This window comes from Mandrillus leucophaeus, unplaced genomic scaffold, assembly GCF_000951045.1.
Source record: "Mandrillus leucophaeus isolate KB7577 unplaced genomic scaffold, Mleu.le_1.0 Scaffold2039, whole genome shotgun sequence".
In the NCBI taxonomy this organism is placed as follows: domain Eukaryota; kingdom Metazoa; phylum Chordata; class Mammalia; order Primates; family Cercopithecidae; genus Mandrillus; species Mandrillus leucophaeus.
Window position 1 is genome coordinate 29,546 of NW_012102076.1, and position 18,989 is coordinate 48,534.

General features: G+C 42.8%; 1 protein-coding gene across 2 annotated transcripts in view; it reads left to right on the plus strand.

Annotated features, from left to right (window-relative positions):
• Positions 1-18,364, plus strand: part of ADNP2 (ADNP homeobox 2) — a 27,331-nt gene extending 8,967 nt beyond the window's left edge. For both annotated transcript variants that reach the window (XM_011979580.1, XM_011979581.1), the window contains exons 2-3: positions 11,066-11,155; positions 13,634-18,364. In XM_011979580.1, coding sequence (XP_011834970.1) covers positions 11,066-11,155; positions 13,634-16,807 — 3,264 coding nt within the window. In that variant the 3' untranslated portion in view covers positions 16,808-18,364. The remainder of the gene's footprint in view (positions 1-11,065; positions 11,156-13,633) is intronic.
• Positions 18,365-18,989: the final 625 nt, after the last annotated feature.

Here is an 18,989-nt window from a genome sequence, read left to right on the forward strand (position 1 = left end):
GTTCGCCAGAATGGTCTCGATCTCCTGACCTTGTGATCCGCCCGTCTCGGCCTCCCAAAGTGCTGGGATTACAGGCTTGAGCCACCGCGCCCGGCCAGGAGTTGTTTTTTTATAAAAATTAACATCTGATCAGAAATTAACATTGAATCTGGGATGGGTGAGGGACGCTTGTCAAGTTGCCTGCCAAACGTACCTTGGTGCTGCCAGTGCAGGACGGGGATGCTTGCCACCTTGCTGCACACTATGATGCCACAGCAAGTGTGGCATTCAGCCACCTCCCCCCCAACCCCCAATCTGTGCCAGTCCCCTGCTTGGGGCTACAGTGAAATGTGGACCTCTTGACAACCTGGTACGGTCTTAGGTGAAAGATGTGAGTGAGAGAGTGGTTATAGGGTTGGGGACTGGGAGGAAGGCTGAGGCCAGGTGGGCTTTGGGGTGAGGGCAAGGCAGAGAGCAGTTTCAGTCCTGACCCTGGAAAGGGTAAAGGAGGCAGACCATGTGTGAGCTGAGACTCCAAGCCCTTGGCATATGCTCCATGTCCCATCAGAGTTCACTTTCATAATATAAAACACAAATTCAAAGATAAATTGTTAAGAATTCATGATGGTTACTGCTGAGCATTAAATCCCTTGAGTGCAGGCTTTGTGCAGCTGTGCTAGTTACATGCCCATGGAGCTGGCCCTCACTGGTATATTTTTTTCTTTTCTTTTCTTTTTTTTTTTTTGGACAGGGTCTCGCTCTTTTACCCAGGCTGGAGTGCAGTGGTACGATCACGGCTCACTGCAGCCTTGATTTCCTGGGCTCAGATCATCCTCACAACTCAGCTTTCTGAGTAGCTGGCACTATAGGTGCGCACCACCACACACCTGGGTACATTTTGTTTGCATTTTTTATAAAGTTAAGGTTTCACCATGTTGCTCAGGCTAGTCTCGAACTGCTGGGCTCAAGTGATCCGCTTGCCTTGGTCTCCCAAAATGCTGGGATTAATACATGTGTGAGCCACTGCACATGGCCCATGACTAGTATTTTCTTTTATTCATTTATGTTTTTTTGAGATGGAGTCTCACTCTGTCACCAGGCTGGAGTGCAGTGGCGTGATCTCTGACTCCCTGGTTCAAGTGATTCTCCTGCCTCAGCCTCCTGAGTAGCTGGGATAACAGGCACGTATGACAACACCCAGCTAATTTTTGTATTTTTTAGTAGAGATGGGGTTTCACCATGTTGGCCAGGATGGTCTCGATCTGTTGGTGGACATTTGGATTGATTCTACCTTTTGGCTATTGTGAATAATGCTGCAGTGAACCTTGGTGCACAAGTATTTGTTTGAGTCACTGTTTTCAGTTATTTCGGGTGTATATACCTAGGAGCGGAATTATTGGGTCATATAGTTATTGTTTACTTTTTCAAAGAACTGCCAAACTTTTCACAGTGAAAGTGTACCATTTTACATTCCTACCAGAAGTGTACAAGAATTAAATCTGTTCACATCATTACCAGCACTTACTTTTTTCTTCCTTCCCTTCCTTTCTCCCTTCCTGCTTCCTTCCTTCTGTCCCTCTTCCTTTTCCTTTCTCCCTCCCTCACTTGCCATCCTAATAGTGTAAAGTGGAATCTCATGGTGGTTTCGATGTGCCTTTTCATAGACACAAATGAGTTTCAGCATTTTTTCCTGTGCTTGTAAACCATGTGTATATCTTCTTTGGAAAAATGCCTGTTGGCAGGTTCTTTCCCTGTTTCTTAATTGGATCTTTTGTTGCACAAAAGTTGTTAATTTTGATGAAGTCCAATTTATCTATTTTTTTCTTTTGTTGTTGTTGTTTTTATGTCGTATCTGAGGATCCGTTGCCAAGTCCACGGTCATGAAGATGTTCTCCTGTGTTTTTCCGAAGAGTTTTGTGGTTGTAGTTCTCATGTTAGGTCGCTGGTCTATTTTGAGTTAATTCTTATATATTGTGTAAAGTAGGAGTCCAGTGTTGTTCTCTTACATGTAGATAGAAATTCAGTTGTTTCAGCACCATTTCTTCAAGAGACTGCTTGTTCCCTATTGAATGGACTTGGCACCCTTATTAAAAATCAGTTGGTCCTGGATATATGGGTTTATTTCCGTACTCTCAATTCTATTCCATTGATCTATATATCTGTCCTTATACCAATCCTATACTGTTTTTTTTTTTCCTCTTTTGAGACTGAGTCTTGCTCTGTCGCCCAGGCTGGGGTGCAGTGGCACGATCTTGGCTCGCTGCAACCTCCGCCTCCCAGGTTCAAGAAATGATTCTCCTGCTTCAGCCTCCCAAGTAGCTGAGATTACAGGTGCCTACGACCACGCCAGGCTAATTTTTGTATTTTTAGTAGAGATGGGGTTTTGTCACGTTGACTAGGCTGATCCCAAACTGCTGACCTCAAGTGATCCCCCCACCTCAGCCTCCCAAAGTGCTGGGATTACAGGCGTGAGCCACTGTGCCCGGCCCCTATACTGTTTTGATTTAAACAAATAGTAAGTTTTATAATAAGTTTTGAAATTGGGAAATGTGAGTCTTCCAATTGTATTCTTTATTTCAGTATTGTTCTGGCTTTTTGGGGCCCCTTGTAATTTCATATGAATATGAGGAAAGACTTTTTCATTTCTGCAAAGAAGACTGTTGGAACTTTGATAAGGATTGTGCTTTATATTACTTTGGGGACTATTGACATCTTAACAACATTGTCTTCCTATTTGTGAACATACTCTATTTCTTTTTTTTTTTTTTTTGAGACGGAGTCTCGCTCTGTCGCCCATTCTGGAGTGCAGTGGCGCATTAGAACACAAAAAGACAAAAATTAACATAACTGTTAATTCTGAATATTTCAGGGTAATGGTTTACTCGTGAATCTTATTTTCTTGTTTTGTGTCTATTTTGTAATTTTTCTATAAAAACTTCTATATTGCTTGAATTTTCAAAAATTTCATAATATATAGGCCCAACTACAAGTTAATCTGATTTAGGAGATTCCAAGGGTTTTAGGAGTTGTATGTCAGGAAACAGGGATGAAGACCCAATGTATATTTCAGAATATACATGGCACATATTTTTCTATTTTTAAACCTTTAATCCAAAATGACTTTATATTTAAAGTTTTAATAGACAGCATGTAATTGGTCTTGCTTTGTTACCCAACCTGTTAGTCTGTGCCTTTTGAGTATCTAGACCCAGGGATTGGCAAAGTATAGCCCACGGGTCAAGTTGGGCTTGCTGCCTGTTTTTGTAAATACAGTTTATTGGGGCCAGGTGCAGTGGTAATCCCAGCACTTTGGGAGGCTGAAGTGGGAGGACTGCTTGAGGCCAGGAGTTTTAGACCAGCTGGGACAACATAGCAAGACTCTGTCTTTAAAATAATAAATAGGCCGGGCGCGGTGGCTCACTCCTGTAATCCCAGTGCTTTGGGAGGCCGAGGCGGGTGGATCACGAGGTCAGGAGATCGAGACCATCCTGGCTAGCATGGTGCAACCACATCTCTACTAAAAGTACAAAAAATTAGCCGAGCTTGGTGGCAGGCGCCTGTAGTCCCAGCTACTCAGCCTCAGGAGGCTGAGGCAGGAGAATGGCGTGAACCTGGGAGGCGGAGCTTGCAGTGAGCCGGGAATGTGCCACTGCACTCCAGCCTGGGTGACAGAGCGAGACTCCGTCTAAAAAAAAATATATATATATGTATGTATATAGCTAGGTGTGGTCGTATGCACTGGTAGTCTCAGCTACTCTGGAGGCTTAGGTGGGAGGATCCCTTGAGCCCAGGAGTTCAAGGCTGCAATGAGTCGTGATCACACCACTGCACTCCAGCCTGGGCGACAGAGTGAGACCCTGTCTCAAAAAAATTTTTTTTAATTAAAAGTTTATTGGAATAGCTATTCTCATTAGTTTAATATATTGTCCAAGGCTGCTTTTGTGCACAGTGTGGCAGGATTGAGTAATTGTATCAGAGACTCTATAGGCAGCAAAACCTAAACTATTTATTAACCTGTCCTTTACAGAAGAAGTTTGCCAGTCCTTGTTATTTAATGTGATTATTGATATGGTTGGTTTTAAATCTCCCATCTTGGTGTTTGTTTTTTTGCTTGTCTCATCTGTTCTTTATTTTTCACTCTTTTTCTGCTTTCTTTTGGATTGAATATTTTTTATGATTCCATTTTATCTCTATTATTGACTTATTAGCTATACATCTTTCGCTGACTTCCTTCATATCCTACTACTTCATCGGTAGTATTAGAACCTTAGAGCAGTGTGCCGTAATGTCTTCTTCCAGCCTTTGTTCTGTTGTTTTCTTCCACATGTTAGAAATCTTACAATATGTTGTTACTTTTATTTTAAACGGTAAAAAAGAAAAAAATTATATTGATCTACATGTCATTGATGATACTCTTCATCCCTTTGTGTAGATGTGTATTTCCATCACGAGGCATTTCCTCTGCCTCCTGAAGAACTTCATATTTTGTAGTGCTGATGTGCTTAATTAACTCACTATACTTTCTCTCTAAAAAAAGTTGTCTTTCTTTTAGGAAGGAAGATACTTTTGCTAGGTGTGGAATTCTAATTTTTTTCCCTTTTAATATTTTAAAGATTTCACTCTATTGTCTTCTGGCTGGCATTTTTTCCAACAATATGTTTTCTGTCATCTTTGTTCCTCTCTGTATTTTTAATACTTTGATTATAATGTGCCTTGGTTTGGTTTTCTTTGTGTTTCTTTTGCTTGGAGTCTGGTGAGCTTCTCAATTTTGTGTGTTTATAGTTTTCATCAGATTTGGGAAATTTTGTGGCATCATTTCTTCAACTAGTTTTTCTTCCCCTCCCCACTTTGTCCCTGATACTCAATTACACATATAATAGTTCCCCCGTATTCTCAGTTTTGCTTTCCACAGTCAACCATGGTTTGAAAATACTATATGGAAAATTCCAGAAATAATTCATACATTTTAAGTTCCATGACATTCTGAGTGGTGTGTTGAGATATCGCACCACCGAGCTGTACCTTTCACCTCACTTCATCTTGTCACGTGAGGCGCCACACAGGCATCGTGTCATCTCACATCACCACAAGAAGGGTGAGCACAGTACAGTAAGATACTTTGAGAGACCACATTCACATAACTTTTATTACTGTATATTGTTACAATTGTTCTATTTTATTGTTAATACCTTCCTGTACCAATGTCCTGTACCAAATCTAATTTATAAGTTGTATTTTATTGTAGATATGTCTGTGTAGGAAAAAAACGTAGTGTATGTAGCATTTGGCACTGTCCACAGTGTCAGCATCCACTGGGGTCTTGGAACATGTCCTGTGCCGATAAGGGGGGGACTCCTGTATATTAGGCTCCTTGATACTGCCCCGTAGCTCATTGATGCCATTGTTGGGTTTTTTTCAGGTGTGTTTGTGTGTGTGTGTGTGTGTGTGTATGTGTGTATTTTTCTTGCTTTGTCTTCAGATTTACCAGTCTTTGGCAGCGTCTAATCTGCTCTTAATCCCATGCATTGTATTTTTCATGATAGTGCATTTTTCGTTCGTGGAAGTGCAGTTTACCATCCATCTTTCACTGTCTTTCACTTCTCTCGTTGCATTCATGTTTTCTGTAATTTCTTGTTCTCCTGGTGTTGGGTCATATTTTTCTGCTGCTTTGTATGACTGGCAGTTTTTGTTTTTTGTTTTCTGATTGGTAGTTTTTGGCTACATGCTGGACATCGTGTTTTATGGGTGCTAGATTTTGTTGTTTCCTTTAAATATATTTGGATTTTGTTCTAGAACATGTTTAAGGCACTTGGAATTTTTAAGCATTGCTAGAGTGGGTCTGGACGGCCTGGGACTGTGGAGACAGACCTCGCTGTGAGGGCTTGACTCACGTCACTGTATTAAGGGGTCATTCCCCTCTCCCGGTGGACTCTCTGGCATTTTGACAGTTGTTTTACCTTCTTCTTTCAGTGGTTCCCACTAGTGAACCAGTGGAAAAGTCCCACTGGTTTTCTCACACATGAGAGCATCAGTGCTCAGAAAAAGTCTTCAGGAGACCCTGTGCAAATTTATCACAAGGTCAATATGGTGGGATAGTGGCTTATTTCTTTTGTCTATTTTGAAATAGTGAATTCTTGCTTTCTATTGGGTGATAATGATTTCATAATTACTGTGGGGCTCTTCTTAATTCCAGCCTTCTTTATTCATTTCTGCTGCTCTAGCAGCATCTTGTAATTGGGCTTAGATTCTTGTGTGCTGGTTTTCAAGATGTACTTAAAGTTCCTTTGTGTTTCCTAGTGTTTATGCTTATTTCTCTTTGTTTCAAATGTTTTTGCTCTTTGTTGGAATCAGAATAAAGGACCCACGTGTTGTATACTTCATCTTTTAAGATAGTTCTGAAAATAACCTAATTTTCAGTAGAAATCTTTGTAATAACTTGGCCAGGTGTGGTGACTCATACCTGTAACCCCAGCACTTTGGGAGGCTGAGGTGGGTGGATCATGAAGTCAGGAGATCAAGACTAGCCTGGCCAACATGGTGAAACCCCGTCTCTACTAAAAATACAAAAAGCAGCCGGGCGTGGCGGCATGTGCCTGTAGTCCTAGCTAGTTGGGAGGCTCAGGCAGGAGAATTGCTTGAACACAGGAGGTGGAGGCTGCAGTGAGCCGAGATTGTGCCACTGCACTGCAGCCTGGGCAACAGAGCAACACTCTGTCTCAAAATAAATAAATAAATACATAAAAAGAAATCTTTTTATAACTTGTCTTTTTCTTGTTAGTTCTGAATTGACTTGATAAGCCACATACTATCGTAGAGTTAAAGGTAATTGTATTAACTATTTTTCTGTATTTTTTTGTATTGAAAGTAATCATTGTTATAAAAATAATACTATATGAATGTTTGAAAATGCAGGTAACTGTTTTTAATTAGAAAATGAAATTTAAAATGCCACATTTCTGTCATTCAGAAGTTGCCACCATTAACATCGTATTGTTTAGCTGTTTATTTCTGTATGTTATCGTTCTTCCCATGAGATTGTATTGATTAGCTATTTTATCACTTGCTTTTTTCACTTTCTTCTGTCTTGTCATGTATTACATGTTCACCTTATTTAATACACAGTCCATACTCAGATTTCTTCAGTTTTACCCAGAACTTTTTTTTGTTTGTTTGTTTTTGTTTTGAGGTGGAGTTTCACTCTTATCACCCAGGATGGAGTGCAGTGGTGCAATCTCGGCTCACTGCAACCTCTGTCTCCTGGGTTCAAGCAGTTCTCCTGCCTCAGCCTCCCGCGTAGCTGGGATTAGGAGCACCCACCACCATGCCCAGCTAGTTTTTGTAGTTTTAGTAGAGACGGGGTTTCACCATGTGGCCAGGCTGGTCTCGAACTCCTTACCTCAGATGATCCGCCCGCCTCAGCCTCCCAAAGTGCTGGGATTACAGGCGTGAGCCACTGCACGCGACCCCCAGAACATTTTTTACACTCGGTTTATGTAAGCCAGAAACCGTGTGGACCCTGTTACATCTAGTGGTTGGGTTCGCAGTGCTTTCCCTTGGCCAGACCAGCCTCTTGTCCTGCAGAGATACCCCTCCTTCCAGATCTGTCTGGTACTTTCTTGTAGTGTTGTTTCAGCTTAGTCCCCTGTCCCCTGAGCTGCTTTTAAATGAGAACTTCTACTGAAAGACCCACTTGATTCAAGTTAAGCATTTTGGGCTAGAATATATATATGATGTTCTGTGCTTCTTGTGTCACTTCAGGGACCCCAGTCATATTTTGTTGCTTCACTACAGTAGGTGGCAGTCTGGTCTTTGTGTGTATTACATTCTTTCTGTGGCCTGGAATGTAATGCATTTAACACCTGTTGACAATCCTGGTCCTAGATGGTGGTTTTACTGGGGGACTTGCTGTGAGTGAGGTCTTTCTGATTCTGTCACTTGTGGATTGTTAGCAGACTTTCTTCTGTAAACTCTTGTTACTCAGCAGTTGGGACTGTTTGGTTTCTCTGGGAAAGGCAGGATAGTTTTATCTTTTCCTTTGAGCTGTCACTTTTCAAAGTGAGTAGTTAGTTAACCTTTCCAAATGGTGATTCGTGAAATGCCTTTTTTTCTTTCTTGAGCACTTCTGTGGCTCTCCTGTGACCTCGTGTGTTTGGGTCTCTCCAGCCGTTTGTCTTTCTGATGCTCAAATGTTACAGCATCCAGGTGCTCCTGGTGCTCTTGTCATGACCCCTCCCCTAAAGGGCCTGTGAGGGTGGGGCCCTTCTTTGAGCATTTGTCTCATTTGTTTTTGAGCATTTGTACTTGTACTTTTCTGTAGGTTCTGCAGTTGGCGTCGTGAGCTAATTCTGAATGCACTATTACCTCACAGGACTGTCCACACCATGCGATTATGGACTTGATACCTCTTTATGCTCACTTCTTAATACACTTTGCACTTTTAAACAAGTGAGCTGTGCTGCACAGGTGAAGTGCTTTGTATGACTACACTTTCTACACGCTTTGGGAAGTAGCTGAGAGCAAAACAGGAGTAGATTTTTACTTCTTTCAACTCAGAAGAAAAGTAATCTTGGGCCACATGGACTTTAAAATTTTAGATAGAAATGGAAAATGTTTTTCTTGTACGCCTTCTCACTTAGTGTCTGATTTTCACTTTTTAAAACATTGTTATTTAAAACCTTCTGCTGCCCTGCATCTGGATTCTGCCCCAGGCCTTGTTGTTTTTCTCTCTCCTGTTCCCTCCCTGTCATGTTAGCCACCCCAGCCCCCTGCCCACGTCATGCTCGGGTCAGGCAGACACAGTTGGAGCTCTCTGCTTTATACTCCTTTACCACTTCACGGTTATTATTCATAGCACCTATCACCCATGAAAGACAGTATTTTCTTGTGAAGAAAAATTTTACAAAATATCTGCGTTTCTCAATTGTGAAACTCTGTGAGGTTGGGATCCCATTTGTCTTATTCATGGTTGGATCCCCAGAGTCCAAAAGGAAATATTTGAGGGTTGAATTAGTGATAACTACAAAAGGGTGAGGTAGATTCCTGTTCTGTGGAGCTTGTAATTATTTTGTCTTAGGCCATTTTACCTGAATGCAAGGTGGAGGCCTTCCTTCTACCTTTCCTCCCTTCCCTACCTGCTGCCAGCAGGCTTTGGAAGTCAGCCGTTGAACCCCTGCTCTGAGGATGCTGCTCCTGTGGGAGGTCTTGGCTCATGCATTTCTGGCCTCTGGACCCCTTTCTAGGACCTGTGTGCTCCTCTTCTCTCCGTGTTCACCTGCCCCTGAGAGTCTCCAGTATGCACTGTGTTTCTCACACTGCTGCCTCTTTCAGCTGATTGTGAGGTTTTTCCTGACACTGTTGTCTACACTATAGGTCTTTTGCATAGTTTTCTCTCTCTAGCAAGTGTAACTTTTTGAGTGAAAAATGATTGATTCCATCTGAGGAAAAAACCCTCTACACGTTCTAGATCTTTAACTGCTTTGAAAAATATTTAAAGAGTAAGATAAAAATACTTTTCTTTCATTCCCTAAGACAAATGGATTGAACAATAGCAGTAAGGTATAGTTTAAAAAGAGTGTGTTCAAGATGAAGATTCTTTTTTTTTTTTTTTATTTAAGTTCTAGGATACATGTGCACAACGTGCAGGTTTGTTACATATGTATACACGTGCCAATACTATGCAGCCATAAAAAGGGATGAGTCATGTGCTTTGTAGGGACATGGATGAAGCTGGAAACCATCATTCTGAGCAAACTATTGCAAGGACAGAAAACCAAACACCACATGTTCTCCCTCATAGGTGGGAATGGAACAATGAGAACACTTGGACACAGTGCGGGGAACATCACACACTGGGGCCTGTCGTGGGGTGGGGGGAATGGGAGAGGGATAGCATTAGGAGAAATACCTAATATAAATGATGAGTTATAAATCATGCTACTATAAAGACACATGCACACGTATGTTTATTGCGGCATTATTCACAGTAGCAAAGACTTGGAACCAACCCAGATTAAGATTCTTTTACTTTGAAGTACTTTTTTGTTTCTTTATATGTACTCATGAAGCTACATGGGTTTTAGAATCCTTACGTTTAGGCTTTGCATACGTATAAAGGATGTAGATACTTGTTGGGAGGTCTCCTCTTTATTTCTTATGAATCTGTAATTTTGACTTTGATTATTTCAACCTTTTCCTCAGTTCTCATACTTAAAGGCTACTCCATCAAAATTTGCTGAGAGCTTTATCGTCTGTCTATATCCAGGGGTTCTGCATCTGTTGATTAAACCAGCTGTGGGTTGAAAATATTTGGGGGAGAAAATGGATGGTTGCATCTGTGCTGAACATGTACGGACTTGTTTTCTTGTCATTGTTCTCTAAACAAGGTGAGTAGGAAGATGTGCATAGGTTACATATGTGCAAGTAACTGCATGATTTAACATAAGAGGCTTGAGCAGTCTTGGATTTGGTGCCTCCAGGTGGTCGTGGAACCAGTCCCCATACCGAGGGGTGACTGCACTTTCATTTCTCTCTTCCCCTGTGGATTTCTAAGGTACCGAGTAATCTCATCAGGTTCGTTCTTTCCTTTCCTTTCCTTTTCCTTTTCCTTTTCCTTTTCCCTTTTCCTTTTCTTTCTCTTTCTCTCTCCCCTCTTCCCTCCCCTCTCCCCCTTTCTCTCTCTCTCTTTCTCTTTCTCTCTTTCTTTCTCTCTCTCTCTTTTTTCTTTTCTTTTTCGACAGTGCCCTGTTCTGTCTCACAGGCTTGAGTGCAGTTCACTGCAACCTCCACTTCCCGGGTTCAATCAATTCTCCTGCCTCAGCCTCCCGAGTAGCTTGGAGTACAGGCCTGTGTCACCACGCCCAGCTAATTTTTGTATTTTTCAGTAGAGATGGAGTTTTGCCATGTTGGCCAGGCTGGTCTCGACCTCCTGGCCTCAAGTGATCCACCCTCCTCAGCCTCCCAAAGTGCTGGGATTACAAGCGTGAGCCACCATGCCCGGCCTTATAATCTCATCAGGTTGTAATTAAATATTTCTTTATCTTCCGAATTTACATATTATTCTTTCTCTTTTTTTCTCCCTTTTTAAAAGGACCTTAAAGGCTTTGATCCGGGAGAGAAATACTTTCATAACACATCGTGGGGAGATGTTTCTCTCTGGGAACCTTCTGGAAAGAAAGTGGTATGTATTTTTTGTATTTGTTTTTCATGTTTCCTCGAAAGTGAGGAATGAATGTAAATGTGGTCTGAAGAACATCACATGTATTGGGGTTGCTGGTGAGTGAATGGGGAGGAGGAACAATGCAACCTTTCAGAGAAGTGGCAAGAAACCAAGTATAGTGTGCGGTGAGGCAGGGTGACTGATGCTCTGAGAGTTTTCTGAGTGCAGAGTTGATACAGTGATGCAGTGAAACTGTTGTTTGTCCTTGATTATAAGATGTCATTGCTGTAAGAAGGACGTTTGATTTAATAATTGTTCTGAGTAAAACAAAATGCCACTGCGTTAAGTGCATACCGTGAATGTACATCCTGGTTTCAGAAACTGAAATAAAAATGTAGACCTCTGAATCAAGGGACATTTTAAGTAATTAGAAACCTCAAACTTTTAAGCAAATTCAGGCTAAAACATGAGCCATACTGCTGAATTCTCATCAAAGTGTTTTCTGGGACACCTTTTCTGCCACCAGTTGTTAGCACCTTCTTTGGTATCAAACTCAGCTCATCCCAGACTTGACTTGGCTGTAGCCTCTCACCAGCTTCTGTTGTAAAAGTCATGCTGGCCTTGGGAATTTGGGCTTTAACATATTTCAGTAATTTAGTCGTTGTCAGAATTTTTTTTATTTTTATTATTTTTTGGGGGACAGGGTGTCACTGTTGCCTGGGCTGGAGTCCAGTGACGTAATCTTAGCTCACTGCAGCCTTGACCTCATTGGTTCAAAGTGTCCTTCCACTTCAACCTCCTGAGTAGCTGAGACCACAGGGGCATGCCACCATGCCCGGCTAATTTATTTTTATTTTTATTTTTTGTAGAGGTGGGGTCTCACTGTGTTGCTCAGGCTGTGCTTTGTCAGAATTTTCTGTAAAGATAATTTTTGTTAGCCCACTTTCTTTGAGTGCCGTTTTTCAGTCTGTGACCCGACACTCTCCTCTCTACCATGAGATGCAAGATTCCTTGAAACACTGTGATTTAGTTGTCCTTCACCTGAGCACAGCTTGTGGCTACTACAGGATGCCTCGTTTAGCAGATCTTGACTTCATGAATCTTAAGCCTCATTGATTTTTCTCATCTGAATTCTTAAAATATCTTATAATGTAACTCCAGTTACTCAGGAGGCTGAGGCAGGAGAATTGCTTAAACCGGGGAGGTGTAGGTTGCAGTGAGCTGAGATCACGCCACTGTGCTCCAGCCTGAGTGACACAGTGAGACTCTGTCCAAAAAAAAAAAAAAAAAAAAAAAACCTGAAGAATGGAAGTGTGTGTGTGTGAGTGTGAGTGATAATGAGCACACAGATTTAGGAAAGGATGAGAATTAACCCTTGATCACTGTGATAGTGCCACAGTGAGCTCGGGGGCTTTAGATGAAGCTAGGTCTTGGCTTCCTTGTTTGTGGAACTGGGGAGTGGGTGTTTTGTGGTTCATCAGCTCTGGGTTCTCAAGACTCTGTCATGAGACCAGAGATTTCAGTGTGCTCTCAAGTTATTGCAAACCAGCAAGTCTTACTGGATGTTAGAACAGAGTGCACCCTGTTGTATGAATGTGTTTTTAGGCCCCGAACTTGTTAAGTTCCCCAAAACGTGCCTTAAATAGAAATTCCATATGGTCAGTGTTGCGTTCTGTGGCCTTATCCTTATGTTAGGGTCATCCATAGTGTGAGTTTAGGCTTAGTTGCACTTTCTTTACTATTTATCAGATAGTTTATTGGGTACTTGCATGGGCCAGACACTGTCCATTTGACTCCTACCTTCTCTAGAAATAGGGGAAGTAGAAAGATAGTAAAACAGTTTGAAAGTTCCGTTAGTTGTGGATAAATTCCAGAGGTTTTAGAATTTGGAGCAAAAATAACATTGGAATTAAGAGAAATGGGGTGAGGGGGAGAAAATACTTTCTCTTGTAGAAAATTAATGAAGCTTTTAAAATTGATGCTGTTAATAATTCAAAGTACAGGACTAAGTAATTGTATTTGTGGTTTTAGTGGATGACTTAGAACAAGGGTCAGCAAATCGTGAGTGTGAGCCAAATCCTAGATGTGTATGAATTAGCCACGACCCATGAGCTAGGAACAGTTGTTAGGCTTTTAAATGCTTACGAAAAAAAGGACAATACTATTTTGTGACATGTGAAAAGTATATGAAATTCAAGTTGGTGTTTGTAAATAAAGTTTTATTGGAACATAAATTACACATTATTTTGGGGACTTTTGTACAACAATGGCAGTGCTGAGTAGTTGCCACAGAGACTGTACTGTATGGTCCACAATCCTAACATAAGCATTCTCAGGCCCTTCACAGAAAAAGCTTACCAACCCCTGGGTTAGAAAACACTAAGTCAGGTTAAATGCCTAGCACATTAAGAGAAAAGGGGTCAAGTCCTCAGGGACTGTGGAAGGTTAGCATCTGACAGTTTATTCAACTATGCTTAAGGCTTTCTTTTCTTTTAACAGAGATACCGAACAAAGCCATACTGTTGTGGCCTCTGTAAATACTCTACAAAGGTGCTTACTTCGTTCAAAAATCATTTACATCGTTACCATGAAGATGAAATTGACCAAGAGCTGGTGATCCCTTGCCCAAACTGTGTATTTGCATCTCAGCCCAAAGTTGTGGGAAGGCACTTCAGAATGTTCCATGCGCCTATCCGGAAAGTTCAGAACTACACAGTGAATATTTTAGGTGAAACTAAATCATCTAGGAGTGATGTGATAAGTTTCACATGTCTAAAATGTAACTTTTCAAACACTTTGTACTACAGCATGAAGAAGCATGTGCTGGTAGCCCATTTTCACTACTTAATTAACTCCTACTTTGGCCTGCGAACTGAGGAAATGGATGAACAACCGAAAACTAACGATACTCTTTCTATAGAGAAGATCCCACCACCTGACAAATATTTCTGTAAAAAGTGCAACGCCAATGCCAGCAGCCAGGATGCATTAATGTATCACATTTTGACATCAGACATACACAGAGATTTGGAGAATAAGCTTAGATCTGTGATTTCAGAACATATTAAGAGGACTGGACTCTTGAAGCAAACGCACATTGCTCCAAAACCAGCGGCACATTTGGCTGCACCAGCAAACGGCAGTGCTCCAAGCGCTCCAGCGCCGCCTCCTTGCTTCCATCTTGCTTTGCCACAGAACAGTCCGAGCCCAGCCGCAGGACAACCAGTGACTGTGGCCCAGGGTGCCCCTGGAAGCCTCACTCATTCCCCGCCTGCTGCTGGCCAATCCCACATGACTCTGGTCTCCAGCCCTCTGCCCGTGGGCCAGAACAGCCTCACCCTGCAGCCCCCAGCACCTCAGCCTGTCTTTCTTTCTCATGGGGTCCCACTTCATCAGTCTGTGAATCCTCCTGTGTTGCCCTTGAGTCAGCCAGTCGGACCTGTCAATAAGTCTGTTGGAACTAGTGTCCTCCCGACTGTCCGCCCTGGGGTTTTACCCCTCACCCAGCCTGTGGGACCCATAAACAGACCTGTTGGGCCTGGGGTTCTTCCTGTGAGTCCCTCTGTCACCCCCGGGGTCCTGCAGGCTGTCTCGCCAGGGGTGCTTTCTGTGAGTCGGGCAGTCCCGTCTGGAGTCCTTCCTGCAGGCCAGATGACTCCTGCAGGGGTTATCCCTGGGCAAACAGCCACTTCTGGGGTTCTTCCTACTGGCCAGATGGTCCAGTCAGGGGTTCTCCCCGTGGGCCAGACAGCTCCGTCACGGGTTCTTCCCCCTGGCCAGACAGCCCCACTGAGGGTTCTCCCTGCAGGCCAGGTGGTCCCATCTGGGCTGCTTTCTCCCAGCCAGACAGTCTCCTCCTCGGCTGTTGTGCCTGTAAACCAGGGTATGAATTCTGGGGTTCTGCAGCTTAGTCAGCCTGTTGTGTCGGGAGTTCTTCCTGTGGGCCAGCCAGTGAGGCCTGGGGTCTTGCAACTCAACCAGACTGTGGGCACCAACATTCTGCCTGTGAACCAGCCAGTGAGACCTGGTGCTTCGCAGAACACCACCTTCCTAACCTCAGGCTCTATTCTCAGACAGCTCATCCCTACAGGGAAACAAGTGAATGGGATTCCGACCTACACGCTGGCCCCCGTGTCTGTCACTCTGCCGGTTCCCCCCGGAGGCCTTGCGACTGTCGCTCCGCCCCAGATGCCCATCCAGCTCCTACCGTCAGGTGCAGCTGCACCGATGGCCGGTTCCATGCCCGGCATGCCCTCTCCTCCAGTGCTGGTGACTGCTGCTCAGAGCGTGTTTGTTCAGGCCTCCTCCTCTGCAGCAGACACAAACCAGGTGCTCAGACAGGCCAAGCAGTGGAAGACCTGCCCCGTCTGCAATGAGCTCTTTCCGTCCAACGTCTACCAGGTCCACATGGAGGTAGCACATAAGCACAGCGAGTCCAAGTCTGGCGAGAAACTTGAGCCTGAAAAACTGGCAGCGTGCGCACCATTTCTAAAGTGGATGAGGGAGAAAACGGTGCGATGTCTGTCTTGTAAATGCTTGGTCTCTGAGGAGGAGCTTATACACCACTTGCTGATGCATGGCTTGGGGTGCTTGTTCTGTCCATGCACCTTCCATGATATCAAAGGTCTTTCAGAGCACAGCAGGAACAGGCACCTGGGGAAGAAGAAGTTGCCTATGGATTATAGCAACAGAGGTTTTCAATTAGATGTCGATGCCAATGGCAACCTGCTCTTTCCCCACCTTGATTTCATTACCATATTGCCAAAGGAGAAGCTTGGGGAGCGGGAAGTCTACTTGGCAATCCTGGCTGGGATACACTCCAAGTCACTGGTGCCTGTGTACGTGAAGGTGAGGCCTCAGGCTGAGGGCACCCCTGGGAGCACTGGCAAGCGAGTGTCCACCTGCCCCTTTTGCTTTGGCCCCTTTGTGACAACGGAGGCCTACGAGCTGCATTTGAAGGAGAGGCACCACATCATGCCCACAGTCCACACGGTCCTGAAGTCTCCCGCCTTCAAGTGCATCCACTGCTGTGGGGTCTACACTGGAAACATGACTTTGGCTGCCATCGCTGTCCATTTGGTGCGCTGCAGGAGTGCTCCTAAGGACAGCAGCTCAGACCTACAAGTCCAGCCGGATTTTATTCAGAACAGTGAACTGCTTTTAGTCAACGGTGAAGTGATACATGATTCCAGTTTTTCTGTTAAGAGAAAGCTGCCTGATGGCCACTTAGGGGCCGAAGACCAGCGGCGTGGGGAGGAGCAGCCTCCCATCCTGAATGCCGATGCAGCCCCAGGTCCTCCGGAAAAGGTTACAAGTGTTGTGCCTTTTAAAAGACAAAGGAATGAAAGCAGAACAGAGGGACCTATTGTCAAGGATGAGGCTCTTCAGATTTTAGCGTTAGATCCTAAAAAATATGAAGGCCGCTCTTACGAAGAAAAGAAGCAGTTTCTTAAAGATTATTTCCATAAGAAACCATATCCTAGTAAAAAGGAAATAGAATTGTTATCCTCACTCTTTTGGGTGTGGAAAATTGATGTGGCTTCATTTTTTGGAAAAAGAAGGTATATTTGCATGAAAGCAATAAAAAATCACAAGCCTTCTGTACTTTTAGGCTTTGATATGTCTGAACTTAAAAATGTGAAACATAGATTGAACTTTGAATATGAACCATAAAACTTGTAAAAAAGAAAAAAAAAGTAACTCTAAAGTAGTAGATAGATTTTTTTCGGTTGAAATTTCACAGTGTTCTCCTCACTGTGTTGGTGAATCCACCTCAGTGGTCGCTGTGCTGCTCTGCAGAGTTACTTCAGGTGCTGGAGAGACCCCTGTGACCAGGAAGCCAGTAGTTACTTCACATCTATTGTTTCCTGCAGTCTGATTTGTAACAATTGTTTTCAGGTTTTTTTTCTCTGTCATGTAAATGAAATCTTTTGATATTTCATGCACGCCTTGTTTTCCCAGTAGTGTCAGTGTCGTATGATAAGAAACTGAAATCTATAAATAATTTGCTTTTTCGTTTAAGGACATTTCAGCCTTTTTCAGAATACTTGATTTAACTGCAAGAGGAAGCATCGATTTCCTTCAACTTTCCCTGCAGCAGCGGATGGTACAGTGAGTGTTCAGAGATGTGGGTACAAATCCCTGTGATGTATGTATAAGGCTCCTTGAGGATGCAGTGCATTAACTTAGGCTGATTTATTTGTAAGATCTTAGATCTTTGCTTATAGATTATAATTTTGATCTGCATTTTTTAAGGTTTGTCCTAATGGCTTTTTTTTTTTTTTTTTTTTTACCCATAACTCATAGAAAATCAAATGTTTTTATTTGTTAAAAGTAGACTGAATCTGACATCTGGTATGCTGGTATGTAGCTCATAAATCAAGAGTTATTTTACAAATAAATTTATTCTGTAGATGCAGAAATATTTTTCAGTGTAGATTTTCCCTTTCTTTTGATATGCTAAGTCATTTCTCCATTCAGAGGTAAAACAATAAATTTTTAGTGCCTTTAGAATAAACATTGAAAAAATGCACCCCAAAACTCTTCTCCTAACCTAACTACTCATAAACTAGTGAAAGGGAAGGACTATGATACTCAGGAATAAAATTATTGCCCCTGAGTGTGGATACTAACTTAAATTTCAGCACAGGTTTTCAGGGGACACGGTGAAGTTTGCAGACTGAGATGTAAGTCTCCATGGTTGGTACAGTAAGTCTTTGACCACGTTTTCTGAAGGTCATGTTTAGTGGGGAAATGGGCTTTTCTCTAGCTGGTTTCGGCTGGAAGCTGTTTCCGGGTGGATGGGATGGCATGTTGTTAAAGAATCTCCATTGTTATCACTGTCCTGTGGATGTTAAACCTCGTTTTTTCCCCACATGATATTAAAAAAAACTTAAAGCACCAGAACCAGTCATGGAGACCAGCCAGTTGAGATGGTGAGTCATATTTCTGGTGGCACACAGCAGAGGAGCCTGTTCACTCTATCTTTAGGTAGAAATATTTGGAGGATGTGACAGCCTCTAAGAGATACAATGTTACTATGTGGATTTTAAAAAATATAATACTTGCATGTAATTGCTATAATGTGCATATTTGAGGCAGTTGTGAAACTGGTTTGTGATTGTTGGTGTACTCTGTTGTAAATTCAAAGAGAGCTTGTTAAACTTTATTTTTTTTTTTACCTATTGTTTTCAGAGTGTCTATTTTGAATTAAAATTTGTTACACCGCTGTAAATAGAACTGTTTAATTCTTTTAAAAGTTAAAACATTGCGAATCATAGGAATAACCTCAGTATGGGAATAGATACCACATTTATTTTCTGAAAAACCTTACTTGTTATTTGTGTGAAAATAAGAACATAATCCAAAAGGCCTAATTACTGAGGTCACAAAATAGGTGTGACTAGAGATTCCTGATGATTCTATACTGGTAGCCCGGAAAGTGCCAAAGAAGGTAACTGGGGTGTCGGTGCTGTGAAGTTTCCTTCGCCGGGGCTGTCGTTCAGGGTCAGTGTGGAGGAGGTGCCGATGAGGAGGCAGCTGCTGTCTGCCGTGGTTTAATTCTCACTTTTCTTTTGTCATGTACGTTAGGGTTTCCCAGCCTCAGCACTGCTGACATTTTGGGTCAGGTAATTCTTTGTGGTGGGTGGCTATTCTGTCACTGTAGGATGTTGAGCAGTGTCATTAGACACTAGTAGCACGCATGTCCCTACCTGCTCCCCATTGTGGCCACCAAAACTGTCATTGCCAGGTGGTCCCTGGCAGAGCAGAATCTCCTTCTCAGAATCCTGGGAAAAGAGCTCTGATTTCTTGGTGCAGTTAGCTGTGGTAGAACTGTTCATGCTGAGTCTTTAAT